The sequence below is a fragment of the Phalaenopsis equestris genome, unplaced genomic scaffold (genome assembly GCF_001263595.1).
Source record: "Phalaenopsis equestris unplaced genomic scaffold, ASM126359v1 Scaffold000002, whole genome shotgun sequence".
Classification (NCBI taxonomy): domain Eukaryota; kingdom Viridiplantae; phylum Streptophyta; class Magnoliopsida; order Asparagales; family Orchidaceae; genus Phalaenopsis; species Phalaenopsis equestris.
Window position 1 is genome coordinate 37,373,914 of NW_018164444.1, and position 13,429 is coordinate 37,387,342.

The 13,429-nt window shown below is 33.7% G+C and overlaps 1 protein-coding gene across 1 annotated transcript in view; it reads left to right on the forward strand.

Moving 5' to 3' along the window:
- Positions 1-758: 758 nt before the first annotated feature.
- LOC110018076 (probable translation initiation factor eIF-2B subunit epsilon) overlaps positions 759-13,429 on the forward strand; it is a 56,159-nt gene continuing 43,488 nt past the window's right edge. Inside the window, exons 1-5 of the mRNA XM_020715305.1 lie at positions 759-787; positions 854-1,077; positions 1,168-1,401; positions 3,620-3,934; positions 5,197-5,304. Of these exons, the coding sequence (XP_020570964.1) occupies positions 949-1,077; positions 1,168-1,401; positions 3,620-3,934; positions 5,197-5,304 (786 nt within the window). The 5' untranslated portion in view covers positions 759-787; positions 854-948. The remainder of the gene's footprint in view (positions 788-853; positions 1,078-1,167; positions 1,402-3,619; positions 3,935-5,196; positions 5,305-13,429) is intronic.

Genomic DNA, 13,429 nt, shown 5'->3' on the forward strand with positions numbered 1-13,429 from the left:
AGGAATTTGAAGCTGCTTATCATGAACCCCAAACAGATCCTAGATTTGAAAATCATTTGACATGCTCGTTAGTAATTCTTAATAAATTCTTAGAAATTATTTGACAATTTTAAAAAATTTAACAGAAATTATCAGAATAATAATAAAAAAATAAATAAAAGAAAATATAGATGAGTATCTAATATCTCAAAATGCATAAAAAATGAATTTATATTGATTAATAATTAATTATTTTTTGAATTAATTACCTATTAACTATAATTTAACATTATTATTAAATAAATAAATTAATAATCATTCCAAATTTATTCAAATAATTTAAAGTTAAAAATATATTTTTATTCTTTAATTAACTATTAAATAATTATATTTAAAATTATCTGATTTTAATTAATTTAATATTGTATAAATTAATGATTAATTATTAATCACTTAAATTAATAAAATTAACTTAAATAAGATAAATTAGAATTACAAATTCATCCCCCTTCTACCACCCCTTCCCACCGTAACCCTCGACTGCTTCCTCCCGCTCCCAAAACCCTCGCTGATGTCCCTCAACCTCCCGGATTCGCTCAAAACAATCGCCTTCGTGAACGAACCTTTGCGACATCTAAAGGATCGCGGTTTACAGAGAGCACCGAAACTCAAAATTTTCCAATCATTCCGCTCCGAGGAGGCGTTTTTGTCGGTTTGGCAGGATTTCGCTTAAATCTTGCTTAAAACCGGCTACTAAACAGCCCCTCATATTTAAGAAAAAGAAAATCATTCCAATTGTCGGGCATTGCAAAGTTTCCGATTGTCGGGCATTGGGATTGTGGAAGTCCGGGCAAATTCCAATTGTCGGGCATTGGGATTGTGGAAGTCCGGGCAAGTTCATTTGCAAATTGCAATTTCACAGTCGATTCAATCCTTGCTTCTTGGCCTCTGCCGGTCACTGTTGCTGCGATGGCGCAGAAGAAGACCCGTCCATCCTCCGATGACCCAGAGGAGCTCACCCGTACCCCTCTCCAGGCTGTCCTGCTAGCCGACAGTTTTGCTCAGAAGTTCCGGCCCATAACCCTCGAGCGTCCCAAGGTTTAACCCTACGACCTGTTCTACGCCCCTCCCCAGAGATTCTTCATATTCTTTGCTTGCGAGCTTCTCTAATAATATTTTCTCCTGAAGGTGCTATTGCCGCTGGTGAACATTCCGATGATCGAGTACACCCTTGCCTGGCTCGAGTCAGTCGGGGTCGAGGAAGTGTTTGTTTTCTGCTGCGCCCACTCTCAGCAGGTGAAAAGCTACCTGGAAAATTCCCAGTGGACGAAGCAGCCTGGCGCTTTCTCCGTAAACACTATCGAATCTCACGACGCCATCAGTGCCGGAGATGCCCTACGTGTCATCTATAGTCACGGAGTTGTGAGTAGCTTATTTTTTCTGAATAATGGTGAATTTTATTTTGATCCGTTTTTTGGTGATTTTGGCTGTTAATCCTTGAAGATTCGTGCTTATTTGTAGAAATGAGTTCTTTGTTATGGAATCCACTTTCATAAATGTGCGAGATAAGTTCAGATTATGAGTATTTTTACATCGCATTTATTGATTTTTTGTTATGATAGTAATCGAAAAACCTAAAGTCAATGGACATTCTGCATAATTTACTTTAATTATAATAATGAAATTTACATACATACCACTCACTTGAATAAACCCACTTTCAAATACTTACATCTAAATAAATTTTCTTAAATGTTCATTTATAATGCCTTAAAATTGGAGGATTTATAGGAAGACTTGAACAAGGCTTTTAGAAGATAAGCATCATAACATAACCTAGTAAGTAGCAGCAACTTTCACAGAGCGGAGCAAATACCATGCTGCAATGCCAACCAGTTTCCCTTTAACATAAATTGTTTGTTAGTTATTTATTTATATTTAATAAAGGAGAGAGACTGAAAACATTTCAAAAGCTATTCTGTCATGGTTTATTTGCTAAGTTTTAAGTATTCATGATTTTCTTAGTTATATTTGAAGATGTCATCCTATTAAAAATTTTCTTTAAATTTCAATGTTGTTTGTGCCACTGATCTAATTTCATTCTTGTTAGTTCCTTGTAGTTAATTAAGTGCATTTTTCACTTTTTAGCCAAAATGCTTGGCGTACTTCCCATGGCATAAATACCATCCATTGCTTTTGGGGCCTTTTGGTTGCAAGGCCAAAATGCTTGGCGTACTTCCCATGGCATAAATGTTTACCATCCATTGCTTTTGGGGCCTTTTGGTTGCAAGGTTTTTGGAAATTCAATATATTTAAAATAAAATTAAAAGTGAAGTCATGCATTTCAATTACTTTGTGGTATTTGGTTGCTTGCAAGAGAAATTTAGAGTTCAATTTTTTGAGTTTGGTTGTTTGTAAAGTAAAATCAATATTTAAAATGTTGCGGCGGTGTGGACGGCAGGTGGCGGCTGATGATGAAAGATTGACGGTGTTGGTTAAGCTTTGCACTAGGGTATATTTGGAATATTCCAAAATTTTCCAAATTGGGGGAATTCCAAATGCTTTAAAAATAAATTAGGTAGAGGTACAAATACCTAAAAAAATTACTTTGTATTTCCTTTTCTTCCAACCAAACACCTAATATTTCAAATCCCTTGCATTTGGCCTACTCTAGACCACTAATACTTGCAACCAATAAACCTTTTATATTTTATATTTTCTAGTATCCTTGTTTTGAGAGGGAGAAGGAGAGGGGAGGGAGGGAGGGAGGGAGAATTATGACTATTGGACCGATAGGTTGTAGCTAATTCAACTATCTTTCTCATATAGGGGTGGTGCAAATGTCCGACTTCTTTCTTCTCTTGTGTTCCTGAATTTGATGCTAGTTTTCAATTTTGTTAATGCATCTTGTGCATTTACTTTATTTTATCAAGCTTCATGTGTGCTTCTATTCTCCTGTCTTCATTTATGTTTTTATTACGTGGATATCACCTAAAAATTGCTGTCCTAAAGTTTCTAAAATATTTTGATAGTCATTTTTAAGGGTTTGTTTAGGTTCAATTTTAGTTTCTGCTTTTGTTTTTTTTTACATTTGTTTTTAAAAACAAATTTGTTTAACTTGTTTTTTACGTGTTTTTATTTTTTATTTTTAAAAATAAATTAACATCTTTTTGAAAACACTCAAAACAACTTTAAGGTATTTTTAGTGTTTTTAAAATCAACCATATTTTAATCAAATAACCAAGTATATTTTATTTTAAATCAAAATATAGACCAAACAAAATAAAAACAACAAAAAAACAAAAGTGTTCCCAAAAGGTCCTATGTTGTTTTGTCAGCTTTTGTTAATAACTTACTCCACCCATGTATTTAGTTTATAACTTCAAATGCCATGCAAACAAATATTTGGTGCACATAAAGTGTTTAAGGCTCATGAATCACACTATTGTTTTATACATATTAAAGTTTATATTCAGCTGTTATTGTATTTCTATATGTTTTTATGACAATCTACAAACTCGTGTTGTGTTTATGTCCACCTTTAATATGTTCGCATGTAATTGTTAATTTAAATTTATTTATTCATCCGAGTTTCTTTTCTTATGGAAACTGATTGCACCATATTTTCTTTCTTTTGAAGATACGGGGAGATTTTGTTCTCGTAAGTGGCGATACAGTTAGCAACATGAGCTTAGCTAAAGCACTCAGTGAACACAAAGACAGGAGGAAGAAGGACCCTCTTGCTATAATGACCATGATCATCAAACATTCGAAGCCCTCAAAGTTGACACATCAAACCCGTCTTGGGAATGATGAAATTATTATGGCTGTTGACCCTGATACTAAAGAACTTCTTTATTATGAGGATAAGGCGGACCTCTCACAGCATCATATCACCCTTGATAAGATGTTGCTTTCTGAGAATTCTGCTCTTTCCTTACACAATGATAAGCAGGTTGGCTTTCTATTTTCCAGTGTGAAATGTGAAACTTCTCTAAAGTACTTTGATCGAAATGATCTTAACTTGTGACCTTTTTTCCCTTCTTTGGTTTTTTAGCACTCTTTTAATATTTTGACAGATACTTTCTGCATTTTAATTTTTAAACATTTAATGCTATTTATTTGAGGCCGTTTTCATTTATGCTTGGTGGTTTTTTTTTTATTTTTTTTTCTTAATTATCTTAACCTATTAAACTTCCTGATTAGTACTTGGTTTGTTGAAAAGGTTACTCTTCTTGTTTGGAGATGTCTTTACTGTTCTACGAATATCTTTTGACATTTGGTTTATGTTACCATGGGAAGTATCGGTATAGCTGCTTTAAGGCTAACGTCATATTGTGGTACCTGGTTACAGATATAAATTCTTAGGAATTAGGTGCTATGCATGTAAATGCCCCAAGGTTTTATGCATTCTATATTATTCAATGCAAATGTACAAACACTTGCAAATTCCAAGTGCTTATGTATTCTTTCCGTCATCTTTCTTTTTATTAAACATCTATAAAGGACCTGGCAGCCTTGAAATACCATTCGCTCATCTGCTTATGTAGAGAATAACAAAACCCTTTTAATCTCTAGAATGATCCAACTTGACCATATTCTGTTTTCTGTATTACAACTGTATTGCATAGGAATGTTTTCAAGAATTTCATATCATCTTTATCATTCACTGCCTATTGTAATTGCTAGGAAACAAAATTTATCTAGGTCTGTTGCAATTATAGGTTAATTTCCATTTTGTGGTGTTGGTGAATAGAGATATTTTCTTATTAGCTTCTACATTGCTAAATTACTAAACACTGAACAATTGGTGGATTGATATTTGAAATTACCAATCCCTCGTTGATTGCCTTTCAGGACTTCTATTTATTATTTCTCAAAGATAATGACAATTTTTCAATTGTAGTTTTCTTATATTGCTGTGCTCTTTGACTCTTGTTCACTTTATAGATGATTTCTCTTATTACAGAACAAAGTGACCGTTTGAACTATTTTGTCTGCTTGCTTCTATCGGTTATAATAACTTGATGATTTACATAATGTGAAATTTAGCATTATTCATTGCTTCCTGCCTAGACTTTGTAATATTTGCGCCAGGCTTGAGTTCAAATATCTTTTGACTAAATAGACAGAAAAAAGTATAAACTTTCCATATCATTTATATTTTTATTTTATCTTCATTCAATGATTTTAATAGATTGACGGTTAGCTGTGCAGGATTGCTACATCGATATCTGCTCTCCTGAAGTTCTTAGTCTCTTTACTGATAACTTTGACTACCAACATTTACGCCGTCATTTTGTAAAGGGCCTGCTTGTTGATGATGTAAGATGTTCTCAATATTGTTCTTATCTATCTGAACTACAGTTATTCTGCATGAATTCTCTTAAATGTGGAAAAATACCTCAATATCTGTATATTCGTTTAATTTTCCTTTCTGTAACAATTTTCTTGTTGTTTTCACTCATTTACGTAAAGTTCCATTTTATCTGTTCTTCATTTCATATAAGGTTTAAATTTTTTCTCCAATTCATTGTATTTTATGTCGTCTAGTTCTATAAGTTTATTCATCAGTGGACAAGCAGCCTTCTGCTCATATATGCATATAGTTTATTTCATGCTTAATTTCAATCATGTTTAGTTTGTAGTTTGTATCTTTGAATATGTAAATCAGGTAACATTTCACTGTATCGATAATATGCAAGGATATAAAGCAGGTGCTTAACTGTGTTTCATTAAATATGATGACTTGTATTATTGCTTATAGCTGATAGTAGGCCTTCATAAGGATGGCATATAAAGAATGTTTTTGTTTCAGTCTCACACCATACCATGCTTTTTTTTTTTGTGATGCATGGATGTTGATCATTGTGTAGCCAGAAAAGGCGAAGTGGTATTTATACTTTTACCAACCCTTCGAGTTTGTATTGATCAGGAATATCATAATCATGGAATTAATCTTTAGATTATTGTAGAAAATATGTATGATGAAAAAATACTTAAATTCATTATTCATATGTAGGGTACATATTGTCTAATCATTTTGGGACGTGAAATCCCATATAATTCGTGAAATCAATACAAGCCGGGACAGATTTTGAAGGAGTGAGAAGAAGTTGAGGGATTTTACAGAGTGTTTTTGGGGTGCAAGATTGAGAGAGAGTGAGAAAAAATAGCCTCCATTTTTTCCTTCCTTATTTCTATACTCAGAAGCTTATGTACTCGCGCAATGGTCTGGAAATAAACCTTAAACCAGGTTATAAAATTTGTAATACGAAGCCTGAGTAGACTTGTTGTTGATAAGATTGCTGGTGTGGATTATCATGCTGTTATTAAATGACGGTATGAATGCTGACAAATAGAATTTATCATTCTTATGCCTCAAATGATTGCTTGTTGAGCTCGGTGGTGGTTTAGCCAAGTAATTGTTAGCTGGTTTGATGAGAAGGTTCAACCAACTAGTACAAGTATGGAATGGGAGCTCGAATAATGTAGGTTAGTTTGACTGGAAGAACTCAGTTGAAGATCGAAATGAGATAGACCGTTTTAAGGAACTTGCTGGAATCACGACATACTTTCAAGGTACTCGCAGAATCCTTTTAGACATCAAGCTCTGCAATTTTTCACTTCTAAAGGTCCACTACTAAGTATGATTGATATTGTCAACGCCATACCACTAAATGCGTAGCTGGTGGGCTCGATCTATTAAGCTCATTAGGCCCATCTAATATTTGGGCTTTTCTGCTGATTAAAAACTCATTTTGAGTACACACACCTCTCTCTCTCTCTCTCTATATATATATATATATATATATAAAAGAAAACCAATCACTCCTAATTTGCGAACTTATCAAATATATTTAATCTAAATGTGGAAAGGAATTAATTCTGAAATAAAAATAACAAAAACATAAAAAGGAAGAAAATAAAACTACATAAAGAATTTTCTGAGTTATCTCCCAATACAATCTTTCATGATAGGTGGTGTCAGCCAATTTTTTTGAAAATAATATTTTAAAATTTAAATTTAGTATTTAATATATATAATGTAATTTTAATTTTGTGAAAATAATATCCTTTATTTTTGAAAAATGGTGAGACCAGGTAGACCTTATATGGTTCAAGTAACTGAGCATGATTACCATAACTGATATATCATCTGGAAGGATGATCGTATCATTTATTAGTAGGCTTAACTTTATGACTCTATTTTGGTCTGCGAATTTATATCCGACAAATTCCCCAATCTATTACACAGATTAGACAGAATTTAGATTAATTTGGGTTCTTAAATTCTCTATAGAAGCAAACCCCTATAGTTAATCACATCTTAGACAACCGAATTCACCTAAGAAAACTCTCGATTAAGATCAGGGTTTTGTTTTCAAGATTTCAAGAATTCAACGTTCAAGTTTCCACGATGTTCATAGGAAAAATCAAATGGGATAGGTTCAAATAGGAACAGTTATTTCCGGAATCCAACGGAACGAAAAATAAAAGATGTTGAAAATACTGAAGAATATTCAGTGACATCTCAAACTATCCTATGATTTGACTTTACATCTTTGAAAGAAAATTATGTGATATTTCAGTCCTGCAAGTTATTTAGATATTCAGGGCTTATATCAACATTTCATATGTAAATGACCCGAGAAAATGTGAGGATTTATGTTGTACTAAACGAAGACCTCGGAATCCTAAAAAGTTTAGGACTTATATCGTACGATATGAAATCGTAGAAAGTCCTGAAAGATAATGTGAGGATTTACGTCGTACCAGACGAACAATCTCAACGTCCTGTAGGTATATTATTTAAATCTATCGAAGCTCGGTTGAAGCTTCTTCTGCTGTCTCTCTTTGTCACTTCGACCGCCATTTGAAGATTAATTGTCATTTGCTCTAGATTTGTCGTCTCGATCGCTGCCTGTGGATGAATCACCAATTGAGAATGTCGTCGTCTTGTCCCGAAAAGAAGGGAGGAATAAAAGAGAAAACTATGCCTCGAAAGGCCTATCCTAGGAGATTGTATAAACATACTAGAAGAACTTGTATTATTAAAAAAAAATGAATATAGGTGAATGTCTATAGTACAATATTGTACAAGAAAGAAACAACTATGCAGTGATGTACTGTAACAGGAAAAAGATTGAAGGAAAATTTTGGAAATGAAGCAACATAAAGGAAGGAAAGCCAATGCAATAATAAAAAAAAAATATGCAGTAAATGAACAAAACTGAAACAACTAAGTATACCTGATTAAGTTTGGCGATGCTAAAAAAAAACATATTACAATTGCATAATATAAAAAAGGTTAGACAAATATTTTGCAAATGATAAAAGAAATGTTAAGTGTTGAGCATATGAAAATTTAAAGTGGAATATAGCTTTTAATTTGGGTTTAGGCTCAGACTAGACCTCTTTTTCTTTTTTTTATCTCGATCCCACAGGCAACTGATATATCGAAGTCAACCTACCAATATCAACTAGAGGCCACCAATGAATCACCCCTATAATCAGACAACCCTAGACCCTATAGTTTAAAAGGTGTGTAAACGGAGTAGTGTCTGAACTCCTCAAAGTGTAGTGCACCTATATGTGAATTGAGTAGCTAAACTCATCAAAGTGTAGTGCACCTATATGTGAAATGTAGTGTCGTGGATGGTGTAGTGTGTGGATATAGTGTCTGCAGTATAAAAAGGTGATATGGTGATACTTAGATCCATCAACTAAAGATATGTGGTGTATCTGTATGTGGTGTGCAAGATATACTATGTGATATATGAAATGTACATGTAGGTGATATCTAATGCATGCATGTATTAGTCAGGATATGGTATCTGCGGTGTAATGTCGTATCTGTTCTTTCGTGATTGCAGTATTTGTACGGTGTTTATAGTATCTGTTCTTTTGTAAGTGTAGTATCTGTGGGGTGTTTGTAGTATCTGTTATTTTGTGGCTACCGATTCTCGAACCTTTTAAAAAAGGTTAGAGCTGTTGACGATCTAGGGGTGAAAGGACATCACACTAATTGAATATTGATTTTATATTTTCAGCTATAAGAAGGGTTGATCAATGGTTCGTTTGCATCATTACCGTTTACCCCTCGTCTCGAACTAATAGGCCACCTCAATATTTCATATGCTCATCGAACAAAATTTTATATATCTCATATAAAAAAAAATGAGAAGAGTGATCATTTAAGCATTTATATAGCATCCACTTTCCACCTTAAGCTTAAATTGTAAACCTGTACATGTGATTATTGCATACCCCCTTAAATTTCCAAGGGGAAACAAAGATTTAGCATTTAAAATTAACTCTCAAAGTTAAAAGATGGTTTTCAACATATCCTCGAACAAAGGTGCAACATAAGGAATAAAATTCGGGTCCCAAATATATATTTCAAATCATGGAAATGATTTCTAATAGGTATTTGAACCAAGGGGCAGCAAAAAGTATCAAAACCGAGTCCCAAATATATTTTTCGAGCCGTAAATGTAAATTCCAGCAGGTATTTGAACAAGGGACAAAAAAGAAGGCGTAAACCGAGCCCAGCATAGGGACAAACCCGAGCCAACACAGAGGCTAAACCGAGCCCAGCACCAAAAGAGAGCAAAAAAAAAAGAGAACCATTCCATGTAAATCGAACTCATCAAATGAGTCAGAACAAAGCCATAAACAAATAGATTTCATAAAGCCTTAGACTTCAAAATTTCTTGCACCCAACATATGATTTAAGCAAGAATTGATAACAGGAAATAGATAAGTGTACGAATCTCTAAAGCCAAGTGTTTCTCAGCATTGAAATGAATTCCAGCACTTAATTCAAAAATAACAATAATACCTGAGCCCAATAAAAGGGCTGAAATTGAGCCATTACTCGAGACACTAAAGCAGCTATCCAAAACACCGAATAACTCCAATATATATTCAAATAAAAGCAATAATAGCAAATCTGAGATATTAGAATAATTTTCAAAATCAAAAATGATTTTCGATATGTATTTGAATAAAACAACAAGAGAAGCAAGAATAACCGCAACTCCAAACCGCTATTCCAAACCAGAATAATCTCCAAATATGCACTCGAATAGGGGTAACAAGAAGTACAAAAATCACAGCTCCAAAACAGATGTTCAAAACCAAAGCATATCTCCATTATATGTTCAAATAATGGGCACCAAGAAGTACAAAAACCGACCCCAAACAATTGTTCAAATGCCATTTATAATTTCCAAAACATAAATTCGAATGAAAGGACGACAAGAAGAACAAAACCGAGCATCAAACAACTGTTCAAAACCACTATAATTTCCAAAATATAAATTCGAATGAAGGGACGACAGGAAGAACAAAACCGAGGATCAAACAACTGTTCAAAAGCCAAACAACACTTCCAACATAAATTCAAATATGGATTAATAGGATAAGTAAAATCAAATTGTCAAATAACTGTTCAAAACACAACAACTCCAACAAATTTTTTTTATTTTATTTTTCACAAATCTCATTTCGAGAAACCTATAAGGATAAACCAAAATTCTCTATTAGGCATCATATGTCCATAGGTCTAACTTCCTTGCCCTTTTTTTTATAAAATTATATTTAATATTCAAGAATCACTCCCAAATGTAAACCAAAAGAAGAGGTCAAATTTGTAGATGGATTGAGACAAACTTTAAAGATTCATAAGGGTCATTAAATCCCTTGAGAATATCATAGAAGAAGAAGAGAAAAACTTGCCTAAACTTACCTCCGAATGTTTTCAGAAACTTTAGAAAAACTTAGAAGTAGTGAGCAAGACAATCTCTGGATCCAAGAATGAAAGAACAAGAATGAAAGAAGATAATCCCCAAGGCAATTGTCAACTAACCGAAGTCATTCCTTAGTGTACTAATCAGAGAAATCCAACCCAACAGAAACTCTCCTCGAGCAACTTTCAGAAAGCTCAAAGCAAGCCCCAAATAAGAAATCCTAAAATCCCTTCAAAGAAAATTTTCTCATCCCCAAAATCCTTCCTCAGAGGGGGTATTTATAAACAAACAACGGGAAGAGATGTTTACCGACGGAGTCACCGGAGGTGAGGGGAATACGTCACAAAGGCAAGAAATCGACCAAGATGTGAGAAGGAAGGTACCCGGACTCGTTTGGGCTGGAAAATCGTTTAGAGACGGGCTACCGGCGGAGCCACCGACGACAAGGCTCGGGAAGGAGGAAGGTGACCGGAAAACCGGCAGGAAGCTTCGAGAAGGAGGCAGTCGCCGAAGGCGGGAGGCGAAGGTTCGGTTAGGGCATGAAGGAAGAAGTAGAGGTGTGAGATCAGATTTAGGATAAAAAAACAAGAAAACTTTTTATTAAAAAAAATATTATATATTTTTTATAAAAAGAAAATACCAAATTTTGCGAAATTCATTTGTGCGTGGCGCCCCAACAAAATAGATGTTGTTTTTGGCTAAAATTGATGTTCCAGACGCAACAGCGCGGTTCGTTTCGACACCCGGGATCACCTGGACAAATTCGTCGGCGATCACGCCAAATTAACTTCAATTCGCGCGCGGCGCGTCAAATAAAATTATTTTGACTCGATCGGAGCCGTTTAATGAGTAAGACAAAAATATTGACCGGTCTTCACATAAGCAACAACCAAAGTCAAATACGATGCTTGCAGCGACGAGTCAAACATCGCACACGCCACAGTGTCCACCTATGTCTTTCAAATTTCTATAGGAGCTCAATTTGAGCTTCAATATGTCGGCTTTTCGATCGACTCAATCAAATATTGTAGATCTGAAACCGTCCATATGAAACTGCAAGGAGCGAATAAATGACTTGAATTTCTAAGGGGTGTGGGTCCCAGTCTAGTCCTCTAAGAGAGTCAAAATAGGGAAATCTTAAGGCTAGATCCTAGGGTATCTAGAAAATGAAAAATAAGACCAAAAAAATGAGGTCAACAGGTGGTTGGCCAACTGACCCACCCAAAAAAATAACCTGTTATTTCCTGATTTTCCACACTACCCTGCAAGTTGGGTCGTAGATGTTGTAGATACCAAATTTGGTATTGAACTCTGAGAATGAACTTAAATGAAGAGCTTTGGTGAAGACATTAACAACTTGTTAGCTTGTTGGGATGTAACTTAGCTATGTAATTTCACCATTAACCTTTTCAGAAATAAATTGCTTATCAACTTTAATATGCTTGGTCTTTTTATGATGCACCAGATTTTTGACAATATTGATAGTTGCTCAACTGTCACAAAATATGTGTAGGCTTATTGGAGGTACACCTCAATTGCTTTAATAATTTATAAATCCAAATCCCTTCACATATTCTCAAGTTGAGTGCTCCATATTTTAATTTTGCACTGTTTTAAGAAATAAATTACTTCTTCTCCATATAACCAAATTTTTCCTACATAGAAGTAGTATCCTGTTGTGGACGGTGGATCCTCTGTTAGTGAGTTTCCTAGCCCAACTTGCGTCAATGTAGATTTCTACTTCTTTGTTTCTTGTATTTTGAAAAAAAAAAAATTCTATAACCAGGAGACTTCTTTATAAATCTCGTAATTTTGTGCACCATCTCCAAATGCTTTTCATTTTAGTTATTTTTGTGTTGACCCGCAATTCTGACTGATTATACAATATCTGACATAGTATGTAGCAGATAGATGAGTTTTCCTATCAAATTTTGGTATATTCCTTTATCCACAATATACTTTCTTCCTCCCTATTAGACTTCTTGTTGGTCTCTATTGGAGTATTGACATACTTACTTCGAATCATCTATGTTTCCTTTATTAGATTTCAAATGCATTTTCTCTGTGATATTACCAAGGTTTAGAAAACAGGACAGACATTGAATCGATAAAATGAGAGGTCCAAAGTTCAAAGGTTGAATCGGGATTGAACCGGATGATTTACTAAATTATAAATTTATTAGATGTGACAAAAATGATGTAATTTAAAAAATTGTTTGTGAAATATAAAATAAATATCTTAGTATTTAAATAACCAATATCATAATATATTTAGCATGTTATTTTAAAAGTTAATAACAACTAATTTAAAAAAAATTAAATATGAAATATAAGAATCACACTATAATAATTTTTAAAAAAATTTTGGGACATTTACATACATACCACCCATGTTTTATACACTTAAATATCCAACACCTATTCTTTGCTTTTTACATTTATACTACCGAAATCTTTTATATCACATCAACAGTACTGCTTTTTTAAATTTTAAAAATCGAAATTCGCCTTTTCATTCACAATTAAGGTGATGTATTTGTAAAAATTAAACTTTAGGTGTTAGAAATGCGAATAGACAGTCGAGTGGTATGCAGGTAAATCTTCCAAAATTTCATAAGCCAACCGTAGATTGAAACTCACATATAGCATTAAATCCATTAATATATATATATATATATGTATATATATATATCTGG